The sequence below is a fragment of the Eptatretus burgeri genome, chromosome 3 (assembly GCF_056783735.1).
Source record: "Eptatretus burgeri isolate ZD-2024b chromosome 3, Ebu_testis_v1, whole genome shotgun sequence".
Taxonomy (NCBI): Eukaryota; Metazoa; Chordata; class Myxini; order Myxiniformes; family Myxinidae; genus Eptatretus; species Eptatretus burgeri.
In genome coordinates, this window is record NC_140963.1 from 125866795 (window position 1) to 125892491 (window position 25697).

The 25697-nt window shown below is 43.1% G+C and overlaps 1 protein-coding gene across 4 annotated transcripts in view; it reads left to right on the forward strand.

Moving 5' to 3' along the window:
- CTC1 (CST telomere replication complex component 1) overlaps nucleotides 1-25697 on the forward strand; it is a 414875-nt gene that overhangs the window by 254571 nt on the left and 134607 nt on the right. For all 4 annotated transcript variants that reach the window (XM_085875488.1, XM_085875489.1, XM_085875491.1 and 1 more), the window contains 2 exons: nucleotides 16030-16259; nucleotides 24194-24377. In XM_085875488.1, the coding sequence (XP_085731614.1) occupies nucleotides 16030-16259; nucleotides 24194-24377 (414 nt within the window). The remainder of the gene's footprint in view (nucleotides 1-16029; nucleotides 16260-24193; nucleotides 24378-25697) is intronic.

Consider the following 25697-nt stretch of genomic DNA (forward strand, 5'->3'; position numbering starts at 1 on the left):
TGTATAACAGACTGTGATAGATAATATTAAGTTGAAAATGGTACCATTGGATTCCTTGCCCCCAAAAACATACATTTAGATACCAGAATCAAGTCAATAGCTGCATTACGTCCAGAGATAAAAGCAAATGTAGATTTCAAGTGGCGGCCATTTTGAAATCCAATATCGCGGACATAAAGAGAGAATTTCAAGTGGCCCAATATCTGAAAATGTTCGCAACATATTAATGTACATTTGTGCCAAATTGGGTGCTTGTATCACAAAATGCACAATTCTTTTGAATATTTGGACTACGCCGCCCCACTAATCTGGGGTTTGTCAATGCACAGCGTAAGTTTAAAATGATGATATTTACGATTCATCATGTTTGGGATGAGAGGGGTGGGGGAGTGTTGGGGGAAGTGTGAGTTTAGGGCCGTGATAAATATATATTTTTGTTTGATTCCGGGACCACATGATAAATTATCTTGGTGTTTTGCATTTATTGGTGAAAGGAGAAGCGTGTGCGTGCGTGCGTGCATCCGCGTTGTTACAACCATGGCCATCGTGAGCTTTTTGCTTCAACAGGAAATGGTACAAACCCAACTCTTCTCATCCATTCATATTTCTCATATATCCTCTATTGCTGTTCTCTTGAGTCAGATTTGCATTGAAGAACAGAACAATTATGGTTAACCATTTTTGAAATTGCCACTCTCTCGTCTAAATGCTGAAAACGATCTTTAAAAAACTATTTGAATCACAGATTTCGTAACCAACAATGGCAGGTTAAAAGTGTCTGTCGAGCCAAACTGAGTCGGTGTAAATACACATTCCTTTGGCTTGCGCAAAAGGCCTCATTTAACATTCATACCTCATTTCAAAAGTGCTGTATTGCATGATGAATAAATCGTTAAATTTAGAAGTCTTGTAAAAGAGCGAAGAAGGGAGAGCGACATTGAGTCGATTGAGTAAAAATATGCAGTTTCTCGTGAGCCAAGCTTACGGAACACTAAATTCGCAATGATTCCAAAAATTACACAAATGTTAGTGGCAACACCAATGACACAAAGTTGTGCCGACTCGCAGTCTTTGCTGACTTTTGAGTGAGGCTCAAACCCTTGCGAAGCTTTGTTCAAAGTGCCTTTGAAATGACACCACTGCCATTTTTATGGCTGTTGGTGGTGAAATAATTGGTAAAAATGGAGGCAATTCGGTAGCTGGAATGACAACAATACAGGCATACATGAGATTGCCTTGGGTAGAACAAAGGGGGGAAGGGTGGGAGTATGAGGGAGGGGATGCTTTGGCTGAGGAACTCTGTGTGCTGATGGCACTGCTCTGATAATTAGCCACAAAGTTTTCTTTTGTCTCCACTTATATATACAGCACGTTCTGCAAACTTGTTTTGTTAGTCTATGTTTTATTTGCAGTCTATGATCTTTTCTGGTGGCTTAGTGAAAGAGCCTTTAGTCTTTTTGGATGTCATCCATGAAATAGCTTACAGTGGTGTGCAGATGCAATCGGGCAATTATGCAGGAATTTCTATATCATGTTTATCACGAATTATACATAAAATGTCCACGAGAAGCACAGACAAAGCTGAATAGACTGGGGGGCCGAGGTGGGGGTGTATGGTCATGAAGGTTCCAAGAATAACTGATGATGAGCAGTTTAGTTTAAAGCAATCACAGGTGTGGAACTGTTTGAACTTCTCCAATGAGTATTTGGCTCAGGATGCCTCTGTTCCTTTTTTCTGTCTCCAAATGTTTTTGTCCAACATGTAATATAACCACATGGTCTGCCCTGCAGGCATGTACGGTGTCGGCTATTATAAAGCTCACAGTGTGAGTGAAAGAAACTCCTGAGGTTATCCTGAAGACTCAATAGCTCAGTGGGCTGTCACCGTGTTCGTGATGAGGTCCATGGGTTTGAGTTAAGGGTTGAGTCAGGATTTTTTCACAATAGCCCCAGGCAGGTATTTATTCATGCTTATTAAATTATGTATGTCTAAGTTTCTTCAGGAGCTAAAGGTTGCAGTGAAATAAATAAATGAAACGAGGAAATAAGGAATCAAGCATTAATAGTCCTGCAGCATAGTCTGATATTTCAGATCAATTGTTCAAATTTGCATAAAAGCACCAAAATTGGAACACATGTAGAATAATGTATTCCGAACAATTCTAGATATGGAGCCACCCGAGATTGTGCCTTGGTCAGCTTCGGCGACCATTTTCCAAAATGGCCACCATTCTACTTTAGCGAAGTTGGCTTCATGCTCTTATTTTCTTATTGTATCGGTGGTAGATATAAGGAAAGTGTAAAATTCAGTAAATTGACCATGAAAAGGTGAAAAAAACGAAAAACTCCTGAAACTTTTCGCTGAAAAGTACCTATTATTGCCTGGAGAACAAGAGTCAAATGATATTCATCACATTCAATGGGTTTGGAATCAACAAAAATTGCATTATAGATTACATACTTTACTCTATTTTGAAAAGGGAACTGATAATCGTGATAATGACAAACTCAGAAAATGTAGTCAAATTATTGCACACTTCACTTTGAAGTGGCTACCATCTTTGTAGGCTTACTGTCGACTACCATTCTACCAGGACACATGGTATGCGCATACATCAGTCTCGTACAATATGAGTTTCTGAGCTCAGGTGTACTGGCTCTGGATCAAGAAGTCAACACTTTTACAAGCAATGCGACTTTGCATTTGCACATTCTAAGCTAGGCCGATATCAGTCTGTGTCTACTGTGTCTGTCAACTGGCATTCTCCTTCACAAGCACACAGTCCAGTGCATTGCAGATTAGCCTTCTTGCATTTGCAGCGGTTTCTACAGCCTTTTTTGCAGCCGCACGACACCAGCTCGAAGCAGCTTTTTGAAGCCTTGAAGGAGTGTGGTCCAGAGTGGTTCGTAGGACCCATCCTCTGTTTGCCGCCAGCCCCAGCTTGTTGGTGATGGAAACACGGGTTGAGGGACCAAGACCTGCCCCCAGACATAGCCACCCTGGAAGACTGATCTCTTCACATGCTGTTCCAAAGCATCGTCGGTAGGTGGGATGCGCTGGACGGAGTTCCTCTTGGTGAATAGTTTCTTTCTGGCCTTGTTGACGTCCGTATATGGACTGTTGCGGTTATAGAGGAGCACCACAAACCCCTCAATGCAGTGCATTGTGTCATCTTGGATGTTGACTGGCGTGGTGGTCAGGGTCACAAGAGAATCTGTCAGTACTGGAAACGAGTTCCATGTGGCCCAGGCAGATTTCTTCCCATGCCCCATGAATGCTGATACCGTGTCACATCCGGTCATGGTGTGGAAGACAGGGAGGCCACGTGCCTTCTGTGGACCGAGGGAGGCAGCTATTTCATGGGCAGGGATGTAGCGGTAGTTCTTGCCCATCCCAAAGGCAATCCAGAGTTCATCCATGCATGGTAGTGCCTGGGCTACCATCACCGCCAAGACGACGACGTCGCTGTCTACGGTTCGAACTTGAATCCGACGGTGGTCATGTTCTGCATCATGGGCCACATGTAGCATGATGCGAGTGTCCGCCTCTTCTTGACCGCATGGAGCCAGAGAGCTTTCATCTTCCTGCCTTGGAAGGCAGATGACTGCTTCACCATCAGTGACTACCAGCTCCCTTGCCTTGTCATGGAAGGACTGCACCAGCACATCGAACAGGAAGGTGAAGAGCTCCACCTTGTTTGCGTCGACACATAGGAAACTGCCAGTGTCCTGGTATGGCTGCGGTGCTCACCACGCGCCGTCGCACCCCTTTTCCTCGTTTCTCCCTTGTCGCCGTCTTCAAGGAGCCATCTTTGTAGCTATCCCAAACGAGGTCCCAAAATGACCATTTTCCCCAATACAATGGTTGGAAATATAATAAATCAACACAAATGACATTTGTATTGTTTTCCTTTGTAAATGCACATCACATGGATTATTATTTATCACCTCTGAGAAACCTACAAAGAGAATAACAATGACAGATATCCCATGGTGTTAAAGTCGAATGACGGCCATTTTGGAAAATGCCCGCCAAAGCTGACCAAGACAAAATCTCGAGTGGCTCCATATCCAGAATTGTTCAGAATACATTAGTCAACAAATGTACCGATTTTGGTGCTTTTATGAAAAGTCGAACCATTGGTTTGCTGTGTTGCAGTACTATAAAGAAGGGGATATGGTTGTTGAGTTATGAAAAGGAAGAGGAGCTTCCTTCTTGTTTCCTTCCTCATTCCTTTTCCCCTTTCTTCTCTGCCTCCCCCCCTCCCCCCTCCCCCCCAACTACATCTCCCTTCCCCCTCTCTCTCTTTCCCTTATGTTTGTGCTACTTCTTCTTCGACTCAGTGTCTTACTTGACGTCTCCTCTCGTGTTACGGGTGTAATGGACTTTCTGTAAAGGAGTTTTGTATCTCGAGTAAGTTGGTCTGTCTCGTTTGTCTCTATCCCTTTCTCATTGATATAATGCTTTAGTGTGTTCCCATCCTTGTCACAATCAAATGCATTATTTTACCATGATTATATCAGCTGTGGTTATTGCGTCATGGTTAGTTATCTCATCATGAATGTTGGTGTAAATGTTTTTCAACCCCAGTTTGGAATGACCACAATCGGATGTATGGGAAGCTCCTTTTTGCCCCCCCCCCCGTGTCTTTCTTTTTTTCCCATGTTAATTAACAATGAATTGTTCCCCATTGTCATTTCTCACCTCATCCCGCATGAACATGGCGTGTCAACATGTTCAACCCCCACACTTCCTGCACGGAGAAGCCTACCGGATTTGGGGCTTCTTTGGCCTCATTATACGGTGTGCCATTCTGAATGAGGACAAATAGATCCGAGATCCAGATAGGCGACTCCTTTTGATGTTTAACCAATGATGACCTTAAATTTCTGTCTTTTGACGTGAATGGCCAGGCTGCAGCCTCCGGCTTGGAGGTGACGCTTTGGTCTGCACATATACGGGACTCACGTCTGTTTGAGATCGCGTGGGAGCGCTTCGTCACGCTCCACACATTTTGGCGTACATCTCCACCCGATGGCACTTGCCTTCTGGTTTTTTTTGGTTTGCATTGGCGGGAACAATCATCTGGGTGGCAGACAGGCTTTTTTTCTTTGCAAATTATGCGGTTTTACCGTGTGAGATGTAATCTGTGGCTGATGCTTACTATTACAGCCAGAGGGAGCTCATAGTATTCACACACACATACATACACACACACACACGTATGTATGTATATATACTGTATATATATATGTATATATATATATATATATATATATATATATATGTATATATGTATATATATATATATATACTGTATATATATATGTATATATATATATATATATATATATATATATATGTATATATGTATATATATATATCCACTGTCATGGCCAAAAATATTGGCACCCTTGCACTTTTATCAAACAATGCACCATTTCTTCCAGAAAATTGTTAAAATAAAAAATAAATCTTTTGGCATCCACATCTGTATTTCTTTGGTTCACAGTGAAACAAAACAAAAAACAGCTGAAAAAATTGCAACATCTGAGCTTATTCTACACAGAAATCATAAAATGTCCTGGCCAATATTATTGGCACCTTTTTGAAGTTGTGAGGAAAAATTAGATTTCAAGCAGATGATTCTCCTTTACTTTGGAAATGAACTCACCTGTGGTGAATTGCAGGTGCCTGCAATAAAATAATCACCAAGTCAACGAGTTTGTATAGAGACAAGGAGTCATTCTGCTGTTTTGTGTCACTGTGTGTTCCACAATGAGCATGGAGAAAAGAGAGAAAACCAGAGAATTGGCTGAGAAGGTCAGAGACAAGATTGTAGCCAAGCATGGACAATCTCAAGGCTACCGGTCCATCTCCAGAGACCTTGATGTTCCTGTGACCACCGTACACAATGTTATCAGGAAGTTTAAGGCCGATGGCACTATAGCCAACCTCTGTGGACGTGGCCGCAAGAGAAAACTTGATCGGAGATTGCAGCGAAGGATTGTTCCAATGGTGGAGAACACCTTGATCAGTACCAAACAGATTCAAGCTGACCTTCAGACGCAAGGTACGACAGTTTTAACTCGCACCATCCGTCATCATCTCAATGAAAGGGGGTTCTATGGAAGGAGACCCAGGAAGACCCCGCTGCTGAGAGAGAGACATAAGAATGCCTGAATGGAGTTTGCTAAAACAAACCTGAACAAGCCAAAATCGTTCTGGGAGAATGTCCTGAGGACAGATGAAACCGAATTAGAGCTTTTTGATGACGCGCATCATCTCGTTGTTTACAGAAAACAAAATGAAGCCTTCAAAGAAAAGAACACCTTCCCTCCAGTCAAACATGGAGAAGGTTCAGTGATGTTTTTGGGTTGCTGTGTTGCCTCTGGCACTGGGTGCCTTGAATGTGTGCACGGCATCATGAAATCAGGAGATTACCAAGGCATTTTGGAGTGCAACGTTCAACCCAGTGTCAGAAAACTGGGTCTCCGTTGAAGGTCATGTGTCTTTCAGCAGTACAATGACTCCAAACACACTTCAAAAGGCACCCAGGAATGGTTCAAGACAAAATGCTGGACTGTTCTGAAGTAGCCAGCAATGAATCCAGATCGAAATCCCATTGAACCCCTGTGGGGAGATCTGAAAACAGCAGTTGGCAGAAGGCACCCTTCAAATCTGGGAGAAATGGAGCAGTTTGCACAAAAGAGTGGGCCAAACTGCCAGTAGAGAGGTGGAGGAAGCTCATTCATGTCTATAGGAAGTGCTTGATTGCAGTTATTTTATCCAAAGGCTGTGTGACCAAATATTAAGTCTAGGGTGTCAATTTTGTCAATGCCATTTCTTTTTATTTTCTGATTTAAAAGGACATATTCAGTTCTGAATCAAAAACAAAGGTTCTGTAATATTAACAGTGAAATAAAGAATTGTGGAGACCAAATACTTTTGTCAATTTCAACTTATTTTTAGAGAAAATTGTGAGTTATTTGAAAGAAGTGCAAGGGTGCCAATATTCCTATCCACGACTGTATGTATTTTGAAACGTGGGGAGTGTGTTGAGCACTCCCCGATCTCCATTGGACATAAAGTCCAACACATCATTACCTTGAATCATCTATTGGCCTGAGGAAGCTGACTGTGACGCTGATGAAACTTCGCCCGAGACTGGGTCTGCTCTTGCTTATTGCTCAAATTAGCGGAGTAGATCTAGTTTTACTTTCATTTGGAAACGCCTTCTTCTTTAATATATTGTTACGGCCACAGGTACAGAGTGTATTATGAGGGGGTTAATCCCCGTTTGTCCTACGAAGAGCCGGATCTGGGGCCACCGCCCAGAATTAACTTTGTGATGCAGTGGGTTGCTTTAGACCCACAAACGCCAATTGGTTAACTACAAGTTCCAGTGTCCACCGTCTAATTTTGCCATTTAACTGGAGGTCACGTGGCTTCCTGAATGGGGAGCGTGCCCTCGGCAAAGCACCAATCTTATCTTGATTCGATCTTCATTAGGGCGGCCGAGCAGCCTTGCCGTGCACCCACTCGCAAACAGGCTTGAATGCCAATCGACGTCACCCCCAATAATCAGGTACGCCAAGAGCAGGTCTCGAGCAGAACCAGCATTAACGGTCCGAGCGTCACCCACCGTCAGGAGCCACGAGGAGCCATAACCGACAGACAGCTGATCGGAGCTAGGAGAAGCTGAGGCGCTGTGAGAAACTGTGAGGCTGCAAGGCCATCACCAACTGTCACAAACTCAACTGTCTCCAGCTCACCAACCGTCTTATGGGAACTGACGAAGCGACCGTCCGACTGGAACTGAATGAAGCAGCTGTCGAACTGAAACCGATGAAGTGACAGTCTGACTGGAACCGGCGAAGCGACCATCTGACTGGAACCGGCAAAGCGACCATCTGACTGGAACCGGCGAAGCGACCGTCTGACTGGAACCGGCGAAGCGACCGTCTGACTGGAACTGAATGAAGCAGCCGTCTGACTGGAACTGAATGAAGCAGCCGTCTGACTGGAACTGAATGAAGCAGCCCTCTGACTGGAACTGATGGAAGCAGCCGTCTGACTGGAACTGAATGAAGCAGCCGTCTGACTGGAACTGATGGAAGCAGCCGTCTGACTGGAACTGATGGAAGCAGCCGTCTGACTGGAACTGATGGAAGCAGCCGTCTGACTGGAACGGAATGAAGCAGCCGTCTGACTGCTTGATGTCAATGGAAGATGTGGAGGATAGAGCGAAATGGAGACAGATGATCCGCTGTGGCGACCCCCAACGGGAGCAGCCGAAAGAGGAAGATATATATGTATGTATATATATATGTATGTATATATATATATATATATATATATATATATATATATATATATATATATATATATATATATATATACATACACTTAACCGGGCGTAGTGGCATGCGCCTGTAATCTGGCTACTCGGAGGCTTGGGTTGGAGGATCGCTTGAGGACGGGAGCTCTGCGCCGGGCCGCACTCTGAGAGGGTGTAGGGCAGCCCGGAATCATGGTGAAACCCAATCCTTATCCCTGTGTCGTAAGAGGCAACAATCCTTATCCCTGTGCGTCAGGAAGGGCATCCGGCGTAAAACCTATGCCAAATGAGAATGCGGATCATAACGGATGATCCGCTGTGGCGACCCCTAACGGGAGCAGCCGAAAGACGAACAACAACATATATACACACATACATATAAATGAAGAAACAAAGACCCACTCATATGTCTCACTTGTGAATGGAGGGAATAACCAATTAGCTCTCATCAAATCAATTAAACCCAGGTAGCTTGAATTATATTAATAAATGGACGACTCCCATGCTCTTCCAGCCGAAGAATCATCAAACATGAAAGGCTACCAAGGTAAGCCCTTTGTTGTTTCAAATCGTAAAAAGAGTTCCTTCACAGCTGTAATGACATTCACAAATCGTACATACGAGGTGTGTTCAAAAAGTATCCAACCTTAATTTTTCGTGCGTAAACAAATGAAGCTCGGGAGACGTGGTTTGGTGCACGTATGTTGGCAATCCTTATCCGTATGCGTGAATATTTTCCCGCCTGCAGAAGCTGTCAGGCGCCGACAGACCGCCGATGAGTGAGGAAGTGTAAGTGAGCGCCGTCGGATTTTCGTTTTTGACAAAATGACGGAAAAACTTGAACAACGCTACTGCATAAAATTTTGTGTAAAGCTTGGCGATTCCCAAGTGGAAACGATCCGCAAGATTCAACAGGCCTTCGCGAACGAAGAAATGGGCACCACACAGATAAAAGAGTGGTTCAACCACTTCAAAGATGGTCGCACATCAGTGGAAAGTGAAGCACGTTCTGGTAGGCCCTCAACATCCTGACGTGAGATCGTCATTGACCAAGTGAGGACCCTGCTGATGCAGGATCGTCGAATCACGATCAGAGAACTTGCAGACGAAGCGGGCATCAGCATTGGATCCGTTCATTCCATTGTGACTGAGGATTTTGGCTGAAGGAGAATCTCAGCGAAGTTCGTGCCAAAGCTGCTAACGATCGAGCAGAAGCAACTCCGTTTCGAGATCGCACAGGACATGCTGGAGGCTGTGAACAGCGATCCCAACTTCTTCAACACAGTGATCACTGGTGATGAGACCACAGTGATCGGTCATTTTGTCAAAAACGAAAATCCGACGGCGTTCACTTACACTTCCTCACTCATCGGCAGTCTGTCGGCGCCTGACCGCTTCTGCAGGCGGGAAAATATTCACGCATACGGATTAGGATCGCCTACATATGTGCACCAAACCACGCCTCCCGAGCTTCATTTGTTTACGCACGAAAAATTAAGGTTGGATACTTTTTGAAAACACCTCTTCCATGAGAATCCCAATGCTGCACACACCCTCAGCTGCCAGACAGGTTTTATCGCTTGTTGGTGAATCATCAGTGACAGTGCAGACAGACATATGCACCACTGAGGCTCCCAAGCATGTTCCACTTGTAAATGTCAAAAGCAATCAACATGTAAATAAAAAACAAAGACCCACCCAAATCTCTCACCAATGGATGGAGGGAATAACCAATTAGCTCTCACCGAATCAATTAAACCCAGGTGGATAGGATTATATGTCAACTAGAACGGGCACTCGGTAGAGCGCATACCTTCGCCGCCGCTACTTTTTTCCGGGCACATTTGAAAAACGTCATTTAAAAACGTCCATGACGTCACAACCATCAGTCCGATGGACGTCAAATTTGGTGTTAAACGTCATTGAGGGCAGTCCAACAAAATGGAATGATAAACACTGGAAAAAGTCGAAAGTTTAAAAATGACGTCATCTTGTGACGTCATTTTGACGCACTTCCAATGAGGTCACTACCAATCGCGGACTACCATCCTGAAAGCTCTTATTTCACAGAACATTTTAACGTTAGTTTCATGTCAATAGCTCTATTAGATCTGAAGTTATGCCTACAAGTATATTTTGACCTTGAGTGTGACCTTGACCTTGACCATAGAGTTAATTTGCAAAACCTTTTCATAAATAAGCAGATATTTTGGTACTGATCATAATGCCTGGATTTGGGACAATTTCCTTTACAAATTACATCGATATTTGAATTTCAAATATCAGGACATTTTAGCCACAATTGAAAAACGTTATGTTCAAACGTCAATGACATCATAACGGTCAGTCCGAACGACATCAAATTTGGTGTGTGACGTCCTTAAGGTAAGTCCTACGAAACGGTATGATCAAAACTGATGAGGTCGAAGATTGAAAATTTACGTCATCTTGTGACGTCATTTTGACGCACTTCTGATGACGTCACGTCAAATCTGACACCACGTACCCGAAAGGTATTTCGTCATGGAACAATATGGCGTTGGTTGCATGTCGATAGCTGTCTTATGAAGGAAGTTATGCTCAAAAGTTTGTTTTTGACCTTTTCATGACCTTGACCTTGACCTTTGACCCGATCGCTCCCAAAATCTAATCAAATCGTCCTTGGATAATCACGAATCATCCCACCAATTTTCATGCAATTCGGTTTAATACTTTGAGTTATGCGAATAACAAACAAACACACATATTCACAAATAAATAAATACACAGTGACCAAAACATAACCTTTCGCAGAATGCGAAGGTAATTAAAGTTGCCTTCCCTTCACCGCCCCCCCACCCCCCTTCCCCCCATGCTACCTTCCCTTCCTCTCTGCTCCGCTCATGCTAACCAACTCCCAAACCCCTTCCACCACGATACAACTCTTTGGAGGTCAAGGAGAGGAAGGGGTGTCAAAGAATGTGCAAATTGGACAAATGAACACTTTTTAGCAGTCGGAATTGCTGCTCGGATTAATTCCATAGTTTAAAATTTGCTCAGCTCAGTTTAAGAGATTTTAGAGCTTATCGTATTTTTGTTGTAAAACGTGTGTGGAAATTAAATATAGGCACGAAAACTGATGTGGCTTTTTGACGATTGAAGGAAAACAACCTTCCTTTCCTTCCCCTCCCCTCAAGCTAAACCTCCTCACAAAGCCCCCCCCCCCACTCCCCACAACAGCCACCATGGATGTCTCCAGGTGGTGTTTTGTATGACCCATTTGAACATGCTATTTTAAAGTACCCCAATTTGTTCAATCCTGTAGTGATGCTGGCAGATGGGACCATGCCCACCCCCACTTCCCCTCAAGTCTTTTGTTGCCAACAAAGCCTTTTGTTGTTTCAAACCCTTCAAAGAGTTCCTCCACAGCTATAAAGACGTTCACATATCGTCCACACATGAGAATCCCAATGCGACACACCCCCTCAGCTGCCAGACCGATTTCATCACTTGTTGGCGAATCACCAGCAACAGTGCAGACATAAATGCATACTAACGAAGCTTCCAAGCATGAACTACGTGTAAACATTGAAATATGTCAATATATCAATGAAAAAAAGACACCTACTTTATAGCTGTGCATGAACTATGGGAAGGGTTTGAAACAGCAAAGGGCTTACCTTGGTGGCCTTTCATGGTTGCTTTATGTGGATTATTCGGTTGGAAGAGCATGGGCGGAGTCAATTTATACATATACACATACATACATACATAGTAAATTTGAGGTGTAATGCCAATATTTGTATATTAATTCCAAAAACATATTTTACAATCTATATACTTGTGATTGCATCACACCCCCCGCCCCCTCCCCACCCAATCGTGATACACACGTCTTTTTTTTCATAATTGTTCTTTCCTGTGAGAGGTCTTTGTAATCAGTGTTACATAGCATGCAGAAATAGCACAATTTTTTTTGCTGCTTCTTGTTGAACAGCTGGATTAAAAAATATATTTATTCCCAGTTTGAGATGATGAAATGATGGGCTTGCAGAGGCTTTGAGGGAAAAAGAATATCATTTCGAACTGTTGCATATCCTTTCAAACTGTCTGCAGGATGTGCTGTTGCGTGTTGTGGGCTTGCAAATTGCTGAGGAAGAAACTGTGAAGGAACTCTCAAAGAAGAGAGGTGTCAGGGAGGTTTAGCAAACAACACAGTCTCAACTGGCACGTCATTTCTTTGTAAAATTTCTGAATACCCTGGTTTTAATAAGTCAGTTTTAAACATAATTTTTGGAATTATTTTCAGAAAGTTGGAAAAAAAACAAAACACTTTCTGAATCATTTCGTATGCAGCCTGTGGCTGCTAGTTCGGTCATTACTTGGAGCGCAGCTGTGCCGCTGATGCAGTGCTCCCTGTTTCCAGTAAGCTCGGACTCATTTTGCCGACCTCAATGGGATGACAGGCTGAGTCAACCCACCTGGTGTTATTTAATGGCTCACAGGGGCTCAAAATCAAGACCCTAAGATCTTAAGCCAGCCACCTTAACCATGAAGCCAAGACTAAGTTTATTTTCTGAATGATATAAAGTCGTTCCCAAAGCTTGATCTCAGCTCCATTGTCTTACCAATAGAGCAATGCTTGTCCTAATGCCATTTCTTCCACCTGATAATTAAAATATTTGAGGAAAAATTATCCAAGTTGCCTACATTTTAAATTTCGATAATATGTATGTTTTTAGATCCTCGTGGAGGATCTCTAAGTCTTACTCACGTTGTTGTTCTTCATCTTCTTCTTGTGGACTTTTGTTTCACAGCCTATAGTTTTCATCGAAACTTCCTGAAACTTGGTGTATATATGTAAAAACACCCTGTGCAGACAGTAACCATCTCCGATTTTGAAAATTCCTCCGAGAAAAAAAGTTATGACGTCAAAATATCTCCGCTAATGGAAATCGCCGAAAAAATTATCTCCGAAACTAGGCAAGCTTTTTGAATTCTGTTTGCGGGAATCGAACAGGGCATTGGCAGAGATGAATTACCTCACATATGATACATCACTATGACGTCATATCAATTTTTATGACGTCATTCCTATTTTTTGACTTTTTGTTTCACAACCCAGAGTTTTCATCGGATCTTCATGATCCGAAGAGGACGAGGATCTTAGTCGTATTAAAGTGAAAAATAACATCTGCTTATCCCCTTCCCCCACTTTCCGCTCTTTGATTTCCCTTGCCCAATTGCTTTTTCCACCATTGATACTGTGTGATCCGATGTGTTTTGAAAAAAACAGTTGTTGGAGAAGGTTGAATTCCTTTTCATGGAAACTATATGTGTGCATCCCACCAAGTTTCATGGGACACCCTTTCCTATCCCAGTTGTAAGAATTTCTCACGTGTTTATCTGTTTTACAAAACCATGAATATTATCCATAGCCTGTAAATAGGAAGAGAAGAGTCTCATTGCTCAGTTTCAGAGCATCATGTACCAGCAGAAGCTCCAATGAGGAATGACAATCAGCTGTCGGAGGGTGGAACATCCATCTGGCTGAGTTCAACCAAGCTCACCATTTCAAATTGCCTGTGGTGAAAGCGTCATGATTCAGAGATCAAAATGTCAACCTTGACCATCAATTGGGCAAAAAAATCTAAACACATCTCAAGAGAGAAAAGTGCCCTTCCATGTGTTGTCAGACAGAACACACCTGACTCTTCAGCCACATCAAATGTCCTCGATGTGATGGAGAAGCTTGTGAAGCCATCTGGATGTCAGGAAAGCATCAGTACAGTTTCTTTAATCCACGCATTCTATGGAATACTCTGGAAGAACAGCTGCACACAAGCCTTTTCTTATCGTGGTGTTTTAGCATGATGCATCATGGGTCTATTTGGGCCTCAAGACGTGGAAACGGGTTTTGTGGAGTGATCAGTTCAAGATCAGTTCTTGATTGCAGTGTCTGTGGGATGTAATGGAATGCAAATTACCAGCTCCACAACAATGCGACACGGCCTCAAATGAATTGTGTGACGTGTCCAACTGATGAAATATTGATGTAGAATCCCACTTCAAACTGTTCAAAAACTTGTCGATGATTCGAGTCGGCTAAAAGGGTCCAGATTGTCATTTGTGCATCTGGACACACCAAAGAATATGAAATGTTTGCACGACAAGGCTTGTTAATGGATTATTAAGAAAATTGTGTTCAATGCATGTCCAAGATGTAGCACGAACCTTTGTTGCTCTAAAATCAAAAACACTTTGAAATACTTTAAGCTGTGATTGAATGGATCGTATATATATATATATATATATATATATATATATATATATATATATATATATATATATATATATATATATATATATATATATATATATATATATATATATATATATATATATATATATATATATATATATATATATATATCAACAACCACATGAGCAAAATTATCCTTCACAGCTCCAAGACGGTCTTTGCTGGCCACAAAAGCCAAATTTACAAAAAGCGATATCTTTGTACAGCACATCTTCTTTGTTGTCTCTTCATTTGGGTTCAAGTTAAGTTTGAAATTCACGTTCAAATCCAGTTTTGCTGTGCTGTTGACTCAGAGTTTTTCAATTGGCCTGAAAGCAGTAGACCATATACCTGTAATGCACTCGTTTCTGGTGGTGAGGGTGGGGTGAGAGAAGGGGGGGGCACTGAAGTATTTTGGCCACATATTTTAGGTTTTAGCTTTGCAGAGAAAAATGTGGGATGTGCATCCAATCACTGCACCATTATTTGCTGCTGGTTCAAGCAGCTGTCAAAACCTTTGTTTCGACACCATCGCTGCAACTTGGCTTGGTGACTTCACAATGGCCTACACCTTACCTCTCTACCCGGGGAACGCTTCTTGCGATCCTACTCCTCCCTCAATTATCCGGGGGATTGGGGGATGGAAAGGGTTTTTTTTCGAACATTTGCAAGTTTGCCGAGAAAGCAAATGCACAGATGGCCTTTTTTGCACCGTCTCTGGTGCACTGCACATATGCATTAATGTTGGTCCTGCCCAAATGGGAAATCTCTCTTTCATCGGTGCCAAGAGTGAAACTGTCATCCATCTCAGCGGCACAGTGCAATATGTTGCTTTGGAGCATTCCTCGGCTATCTTTTAGGTAAATTTGACAAGTGGATGCAGTCACCATGACAAATGGGAAATTTGGGAAGCCCGAAGAGCAATTTCTAGCTCTGCCGATAAAGAAGGGCAAATCGCTCGAGTGGCATGGTACCTCGTCTCCATAGTCACCCCCACCCCCCCACCCCCCACCCCTTTCCTGCATTCTTTAACCACAGCTCCACAGAAAAATGAACATCCTCTCAGGTGCAGTCGGACCTTACACCAACACTGTACCAGTGGCATATTGGACATTTTTCACAGTGCACGTTTTGTTGTTATCTTTTTTTATGACGAAAACAAAAACATTTTTGAGAAGATAACTTTGTGGCTCCAACACAGGAAGATAACACAGGAAGAGATTCAAATGTTTTGTTGAATAGTGAGAGATGGTTCAAGTGCATGCTTATAAATCTGCTTCTGTTTTGGTGAAAATTCCATGTACCCCCTCTCCTTTCATCAGAAGAAAGATTGTGTGGATCTGACTCGATTATTATCAATTTCTCGATGATAATTTTAAATGATAACGTCTCTGCTCTTCGCCTTAGATCCATGATGCCCATCTGTTGAAGCAACAATGGTGTCGACAGCTTCCCCCTGCACTGCTCATGTGCTGTGCTCGATCATTGATCCGTGTCCTGCGTTGGTCCACAGTGGCTGAGCCCCTGCAGCCTTTTCCATTCTCCCATAGCCCGATAATGCATGTGCTTTACAGAGCTGCCTTGCCACCTGAGGCTTTCTTCCACCTTGTCTCGGCTGCGCATAGTTTTCTCAACAGGTTTGTACACATGTTTCTATTTCTCACTCCATCCATCCTCTCTTTCTCTCTGTCTCTGTCTGTCTGTCTCTCTCTCTCCCTCTGTCTCTCTCTCTCTCTCTCTCTCTCTCTCTCTCTCTCTCTCTCTCTCTCTCTCTCTGTCTCTCTGTCTCTCTGTCTCTCTGTCTCTCTGTCTCTCTGTCTCTCTGTCTCTCTGTCTCTCTGTCTCTCTGTCTCTCTGTCTCTCTGTCTCTCTCTCTCCTCTCTCTCCCCCCCCCCCCACACCCAGAATATTGTTTTCACAGTATCTTTGGAGATGTAGCAGTGCATTGCAATTCGATGGACAGGGTTGAAAGTGGTCGCACATTGCCATGCGGATAATGATTTGAGGTACAGCGATTTCCAGGGCGATGTGAATGCTCATGGAGATGGATTATTCGGTCTCGCTGCTTACCATTTGGTTGGCCAACACGCTTTGCCTAAAATATGCCACGATGAAACAAATTGTGATGGCCTTCAAAATGCAGATGAATGCATTACCAGAGTGACGGTTTGTTGGCATAGTCTTGCTTTTGTTTTGAAAGTGAAAAAGTCTGGCACATGAAAATGTTGATTTTAACGTTTGGCAACTATTAACTTGCATAAATTGTAATTAACGGTAGCAGCATCAATTATATATAACTTCTTCGCTTTTGCTTTGACGATAACAAATGACATACACAATCCTCCTATGACGTGTCTCGATTACAAAGAAAAATTCATTTCGGAGTAAACTTCTCCATGAGAAGCATGAAAAGGATTCATGAGAAATCTGCCAAACCAGAAACCGAAAATGGAACAGAGTGTGTCGGTACACTCACAATAACATCACTTTTGTAAAATGTGAGGATAGCGTGCAGGATACTTTTAAACCAACCTCATCGATGATGATGTTATTATGTTTGTTTGGGTGGGGGGAGGAGAGAGGTTAGACATTGCCTTAGAACAGATAGAAGTGTATAGAGTAGCATGGTCCGTGTACAAGTAGTTAGCCTATCTTGATGTGATTTAGTAGGGAAACGTCAGCTCAAGAATTGTTTTGTTTGAATTCTGTGCTATACAAGGGATGGTGCGTGGTAATAATGAATTAGGGATTAAGGTGAGGGAAATTGTGCATATAACCCCTTGCAATATCTCACCGGATGAGGTGGAGAAGAGGGGCTGCACTGTCCAGAGAGCAAGAGGAGGAGCTTTCCCTGGCCTCCTAAGGGGCGGAGTTATGTGCGCCTCTGGAGGGGCGAAATTGTCATTTCCCCAAGAGGGCGGAATTTTTGGTCATGTCTTGCGAGAGAAAGTGGACGGGAGCTGGGGCACGAAGAGGAGCAAGGAGAAGGAAGAAAGGTCAGGACTCATGGCTAAGGACAGCAGAAGAGGGTTGGGCATGAAACAAGAGGAAAAAGAGAGTAGGGATTGCACCAACAGAGGAGGTAAGGTGCTGCTGAGAAAACGGTTGCTCTTTCCGTGCTTCTGCCGAGCTTGCCCCGTTCGCCATCTTGCCGTGTGTGTTCATCATCTCCTCATCACCTGCTTGTTCACCAGCAACTAAGACTCATCTGGTTCACGTTCCCTATCCCCGTCTGAATAAATCTGGTGTGTGGAGTCATCGGTTTTAGAGGTATTGTCGATAATTATTTCTTCATCCATTCTGTGTTCCCCCTTCTTCCCTTCCCCAACCTGCCATCTTACTAATCCGTCAAGATTCCACCATCCTCTGGTACTTTTTATTGATTTGATTCGGGAAATAAACATGCATTCGGAGCATATTCCACAGCACGTCGCTGCATACACTTTCCGTCGGGACTCCAGGGGCCTCCATCTGGCCATCCCCCAGGCAGATGCTTGGTCCATCCCTATCTCTTAGGGATAGGACATTCAAAGGCACCCACCCAAAGGGACCACCTCAGGTTAACGTGAGGAGACCGCCGTCTGGTGGACGACTCATCAGCACCATCCCGCCACACACTTCAGTGTGTTTTATGGAATGATGTTTTTTGTGGTGGCTGGAGTGCAAATCCTGCCACCAACCTCCTCGGAAAGAGAACCAACTGCAGGAAGACGTCCGCAGACACAGTTTGCACCATATCTGGATGGCTGTTGGCTCACAAGGAGGTCCTCCACCATTTGGTGGTTTTAAAAATTTTTTAATCCTGCTGGGTATCCAGATGAAATAAAGCCATTGGTTTTAAGAGAGTTCAGAGCCTCGTGTGCTTTTTGCGATTCCCGCGCACGCAAAGCTGCCATTGTTTGAATGCAGTCCAAGGGAGTAAAAGCCAGTTTCAGTCTACCCGTCCTGCATCGGTCTTAATCGGCATAGATGCGACAATAATAAATGTGTGTGTGTGTGTGTGTGTGTGTGTGTGTGTGTGTGTGTGTGTGTGTGTGTGTGTGTGTGTGTGTGTGTGTGTGTGTGTGTGTGTGTGTGTGTGTGTGTGTGTGTGTGTGTGTGTGTGTGTGTGTGTCCTCCATAACTCCAAAACCATGAATATCAAAACCATGCAGGCATACAACCCTTTGACAGGTAGGTATTGTGGGTTATAAATGTTTCTGCCCGATTTTATATGGAACCCGGCGGTTAAAAAAAAAATGTTGCTGTTTGGGCATGTTTTATCGTCCTTCCCTTACCTTCCCTTCATGCTGCCTTCCTTTTACCACCTCTCACGTTGCCTTCCCCTCCCCTTCCACTGCCACTTCCCTTCCCCGCACGCTGGCTTCCATTCCCTTCCCCTCCCCTCACACTGTCTTCCCCTACACTTGCACTGCCTTCCCTTCCCCTCACACTGCCTTCCCCTACACTTGCACTGCCTTCCCTTCCCCTCACACCGCATTATCTTCCCCTCACGTTGCCTTCACTTCCCTTCCCCTCACACCATATTATCTTCCCCTCACGCTGCCTTCCCTCCACCTCCCCTCACGCTGCCTTCCCTCCACCTCCCCTCACGTTTACCCCCTCCCCTCTCCACCCCCATGGACATCTCCCGCTTCCATTTTCCAAAATAAAAAATTCCCCCTGCCAAAAAGCTTCCATTTTCCCCAAGTCATTGAGCTTTTGTGCAAAGCATAGACTTCTTATCATTGCACTCCATTGTATTTGTAGTTTGTTTTTCACCTTTTTCAATGAATGTTTTCAGGCATATAGGGTCCATTTTATGGCTGTTTTCATCTTGTATTATCGTAAGAGCTTTCAGTCCCCCCTCTTTTGCTTCCACGAACTCGATGGATGAAGCCAATGACTTGATGAAATGTTTGTGAGGTCTACACTATTTTATCTGAAGGGGTTGATCACCTTCTCTCTGACTAGATGTTTCACTTTGGTTTCATTTCCCACTGCGATCCGTACACCAGCGAGCCATTTGCAAACGAGCATCCCAGTCTCAACCAGCCCTACCAGATCCAATCAAATTTGGAAGGAAGTGTGAAAATGGCCACCTAATAGCAAATAGAACGACAAAGCCCTCAAAACCCAAATTAGTCAATACTTCCTGCAAATGTAAAAAAAGGTAGATGCAAAAGGTGTTGCCTTTGCAGAGTAGCAATGGTTAAATGTACCATTGCCTGCTCGTGTTGCTGTGATCCAGAAAAGTGTGATCTTCATCAAATGTCAAATACTGAATTCCATGAAACTAGAAATGGCTTTTGATATGATTAAAATAGATAAGGGAAATAGTCTCGACTTCCTTGCTCTCCAGTACCTTGAATTACAAATCCAGGTCGTGCATTCATGAATTGCCACCTTCTGAAGACCATTTAAAAATGCCTATTTGGGGTTAACATAACGACAACACGGTATTACTTTTGATGAATATCTTGCGATCAAAAACTTTGTTCATGAGTTTAATTTCTTCTTATTGAAAAGGGTTTTAAATATTCACTTCCCTTTAAGATCAATGATCTATTTAGCTCTCTCTTGTGATGTCATTGATGGTGTAATCAAAGTAATTGCATTACCAAATTATAGCTCTGTGTTAATATCTGATTTGAAATTGTTATTGAATACATCATGAAGCTGGATAAAGTTAGAATCGATGCTGTTCCACCATAAAATGATAAGAAATGAAGGCTGTCTGTGTTTCTTGGAATTTCCCAATTTTGATCATTTATCCAAATTTTTCCCTTTCGGTTGAAAGAGGTTTACAGAACAATGATTTACCTTTTAGAAATTTTCTTGATATAAAAAACTTTGTCGATATGTCTCCTTATCTAAATAGTATCTTTGATATTCCAACTTTATTGGTATGTCTGAAATGGGGCAATCTATTAAGGAGATACATTGATTTTTACTTCCCTTCAAAATGGGTGACCTTTTGACCTCTGGTGACATCGTCGATAATGTAATCAAAAGAATTGTACTTCCAAATTGGGATGTATTAAGTGGGATGAGGGAGGGGAAGGGGTGAGAGGAGGGACCCAGCATTGCCTGACAACACTGGGTACCTTTGCTCTCCCTCTCTCTCTCGCTCTCTCGCTCTCTCGCTCTCTCTCCCACCCTTCTCTCTTTCCACCGTCTTTATTTCTCCCCTCTCTCTTAGTAGCGATGGGTGGTATTTGCTTTTTCAAAACAAATTAGAAACACTCAATGAATGTTGTTGAGGATATTATGGTATGAAAAAATAGAAACTGATGCATTTGCATGTTTATATTGGTAATTTCATCTGTTAAAACGATTTTATGCGCAATACGAGAATGGCACTCGGTGGAGCACATATCTCCGCCAGGCTGAACAGTTTACGTTTTGAATCACACTGATAGGCCGGATCTGGATCCGGACCTGAACTTAAATCGAGTCTGCTTCTTCTGGTCACCGAACCAGCTCATCCACCAAATTTTGTCATAACTCGTCCACAACTTCTTTGAAATATCATGCGATGTATCGTTTTTGGCCCCATCTCTCAATGGTGAAGAATCACTACACAGATTAAAAAAAAATATTGTATCCTGCTTACAGACAAACAAACAGACACGGGTGAAAACACAAATCTATTCACCTTCAGTGGCGTCAACAATTTTGAATTTGTGAGTTGTTTTTGTTGCTTGTGCCAGATTGACTGCTGGATAAATCCCACGCGTTTTCAAGATGCATATTCACCTTTGAACTTGATAGCCCTCGATGGTTTTGATCGTGGTATCTATATATTATTCTTAATTACACATTTCTCTCCGTGTATCAGCTCTTTCATTCATTCTTGAAGTTTAAAAAAAAAAGGTTTTGTCCAGCTTCTCCGGTCCACAATCGGTCAGCCGTTCATCTTGATTAACGCTCCCTGTCCCCAAACAGTTTGTTGTGACATTCTGCAAGAGAGCAAGACTCAAACTGCTTTGTGTTTGTTTTTTTTGTTTGTTTTTTTCCTGTTGATTTCTTTAACTCTCTCCCACTCTCATCACACAGCGTGTCACTCCCTTTGTTGCAAATGACAAAGCAAGAACGCTGATTAATAATGTAATGCGATCTTTAAAAAGTTAGAGTTTGAAATCTTTGGTTTCTTCGCTAAACGAAGAATATGTGTAAAATATGATTGGCTTTTGCTTGTGTATCTTTGGCACAAGGAACCGGCAGTAGATAAAAACAGTCAACCAGCAGGGTATCACAATCGATAATTAATGTGTACACAGCCATTGTTCGTGGTTTTTTGTTGTTGTTATTTTTTTTTTCAGTGTAAAATCACTGTGAGCAATCACTTGTACTGAGATGCTATCTTTACCCGTGCCTTGGAAAGAAAGAGTAGTTTGGATGAGATGAGGAGGCTTTGTCACTTTTTCTGGTATGATGTCTTTTTCACGTTTTCATTCCCACTGGAAGCACCCGTCCCCTTCGGTAGCATTGGCAACCCCACCCCCACCCCCACCCCCTCCACCTCCTCCAAGGTTAACATCTCTGTCTCGTCTTCCAGTTTTGGCTTGTACCAAAAAATGATATAATCAGTAAAAAAAAATTCCCATCGTCTCCCGAACAAAATGCACGATGGTTTTCACATATCCACTGGAGTAAAACGTTTGCTTTGAAAAGAGAACTTTCTTCTTGCTCTGATTGTTTGAGGTGTTGATGTTTGTGATGGGTGTCAGACATGGTGGATGTGACCAATTGTGATGCCATCTGCATGCTCACTGTACTCTCTTTGCATTTAAAAACAACAACACTGCACTCAATGGATTCACCTTTATCCTTCACTGTCCGATGTTAACAGAATAGTCATGTATTGGAACCTCTGGCATGCTGTCAGGAAAATCTTAGACATGGTATGAGGTTTTTCTTTCCCCCCTGATGTACAAATTTAATCTGGGACACAGGAGTCCTTTTGCTTCTGAATTTTATTTTTTGCCTCGTTCGCCCATACCCCTCACCCTCCTTTTCCGCTCCTCCCTTTTTTGGCTTCAGCACCACCTGATCTTTCTTTTCAGGATCATGTGATCTTGTCAGAGCCGATATTGTAATTGGCTCTGTCTGTTCGTCCATCGTGCTATCTTCCCCAAAAACAGTTGGGCAGAAATTCACAAAACCTGGTAGTTATGATCACATGGCACGGATGTGCAAGAGCAATGTCAATTTTGGCCCCAAACTCTTTTGTGGCGTCAAAAGGTCAAATATCAAAAAATGCAATTACGGGAACATTTCCAAGGATTTTTTGAAATGAAACCATGCACAAACAACATTGGGGGACGCATGAAATATGGAACAATTTTTGGGGATTTGACCTCTGGATCATGCTCCATCGGGTGGGGACTTGGGGTCACAGGGGTCAAAATGGAATTTTTTTTAAACTCAAAATCTGATATTGGGTCATTTCTGCTGGAACGTGGAGATTTGCGATGACGCGTCATCAACTTCGCTCTCATATTTGGTTTATCATTGATCATTTTTCGTCTCAGAATGCTTCCTTTTCTTGGTCCACTCCCAAACCTGGTTTGCATAATGGGGGCACGGGGAGTGCCATGGGTAGGGGATGAGTTACGATTTGGTGAGGGTGGGTTTGGGGTTAATAGGGAAGGGGAGATTTTTAACGGCATACAAAAACCAAAGCTTGCACACACACACACACACTTGGGGATAATTTATAATAGGGGAAGGGGGTTCTCTATATTGAATCGGGGTCTGGCTAGTCCCGTCAGTTGTCGGGGCTGCAGTGCTACCAAACGTGTCTTGCATAATAGGGACCCGATGGTGAACTTATGGTGAAAAAAATTAAGTTATTGGTTTTTTAGATTTTTCAATTTATGGGGGATTTGGATTAGAAGGGGTGGGGGGGATCTGCTTTCATGGCAAATCGTTCCTCTCCCTCCTTACGATGACCTGTATAATGGCTTGAGTGATTGACACCAAACTTGGGAGTGGTAGTTTAGGCCCCGTGGAGGGGGGGGGAGGTTAAGGAGTAGGGGTAAGGGGGGTTAAAAATGAAGTTAATAGCTTTCATAATGTTTGAGATTTAAGGGGGGAAATTTGGAAAAAGCTGAAGGGTACCTAATCTACTTAAGTGCTTTAAATGATCGTGACCAAAATTTTCAAGGATAGTATAGGCCCCAGGAGTAGAAAAGAGGGGAGGGGGAGTCGGGTTGCAGGTTTGGGGAAGAGGTACGGATTGTGTGAGTGGTTTTGAGAACAATGGCTGCATAGCACGTCGACCCCTCTTGCGCTTGGCACTTGTTTCTTTTTCAACCTTTCCAGCATTTTGTTTCTTCTTCCTTTATAATATATTGGCATGCTCTCCAACTATACCATCAGTCATCCTGAACTGTGCAGAATTCTCAATTTCAAGCTTGCCACTTTGTTGTTAGGTGTGGTGGTGCAATGCTTCCATTGGAATACACACCTTCACACACCTTCTCATCCTGGTGAAGAACCTTTGCCCATGCCTATAACAGATGCAGTATCAGCGATGTTCAATGGGAAAATGTCGTGCGAGTCCAAGATCACTCTGCCATTTCAGGTTCTGCCCAAATATGCTTTGTGAGAAAAGCCTGATTGCTGGTGACGAGCCCCACTTGCTGGAGAGGCTTTTCCTAGGGCCGAGATCAGCGCCTGACCTCAAGACTCCGATGCTGAGCCCAGGGTCCCAGCGGGATATCTATCGGGAGGTGCTGGACGAACCACATTGTTGCATCACAGACAGGGTGAGCATCGCACCACAGTGAAAATTTTTATCTTTTGTCACACTTGTGCAGTTGCTTATCGTTTTGAGAATTTCGAAAGAAACATTAACTAGTCCAGAGTCATTGGGTCACCAAACTTTTAATAACTTTGAATCAATATTGCCAAGAGCGTCGCATTCCCATTTCAGTCGCAAAATTGGCGAGAATCGTAATTTGAGGGTCAGTGTATAAAATCTGGCACACACTTGTCAACATATGTCAGGTAAAATTGCAAATTGTATCAAAATGTTGGGAAAGGGCTCCTGGGACAAATTATTGATGAATCTTCTTGTATGTGGCAGCTTGCTGCCAGGTAGCTCTCATTTTGTTGGGGCGCGGCTATGCCGCTGATGCTGTGCCCCAATACCAGTACACTGGTACTCATTTTGCCGACCTCAGAAGGATGACAGGCTGAGTCAACTCCACCTGGTGTTAATTCAGCAGCCAACAGTGCTCAAACTCAGGACCCATCCAGCCTCCCTTACCACAAAGCCAACACCAGGCTTGGCTATTGATGAATGATGCTATTTGGGGGCATGATGTCTTAAATAATTAAATGCAAAACTATATGATTGAAAAAAACCCTTCATTTTTCGCAGCTTCGGCCACTTAATTCAATTGCATTTAAAAGTTCATTGTGGCCATTATATTTATCACTGATGCATAATTTTTATACCATCACATGATGAATTTAATATCCTTGCCAACAAGATACAAAGCTTTGGTGAAACTACTTGTATGCATTCTTGATACACAATAAACTGACAATGACCCCATACATTTTGGGTGAAAAATCTGGCAACCAGCGACTTTAGGGGTCGGGTTATACATGGGGTGATAAAACTGAGAAGGCAAAGACCTACACATGACTATCACACATTTTCCATCTCTTGGGACCCAACCCTTCTGACTGATACCGATGACGAAAATGTTGGGGTCTGGCTCGACGGCTACGACCTTGGTTACATACTTTTTGTCGTACCATCCCCACATCTTTTGCATTTTGTGAAAATTTTTTTTTATAACTTGCACAAGTATAATGTCAATTGTAGCTCCAGGTTATTTACACTCGAATCTTGATCCTGAATAGCAGCTGGCATTCAGAATTTTAATACACATTGTACAAGCCAACAACTTGGCTCGGGGGGAGTGGGGGGGGGAGGGTTCCTTACCTTGACGGACAAGTGGAAGGGTGCAGGAAGATGTGATGGAGGACATTGCAGATGTAAGTTGCTGACATGGAATAAAAGGCATACTTCATGGGCTGCATAAAGAAGGATGAAGGGTAATACAATATTCATT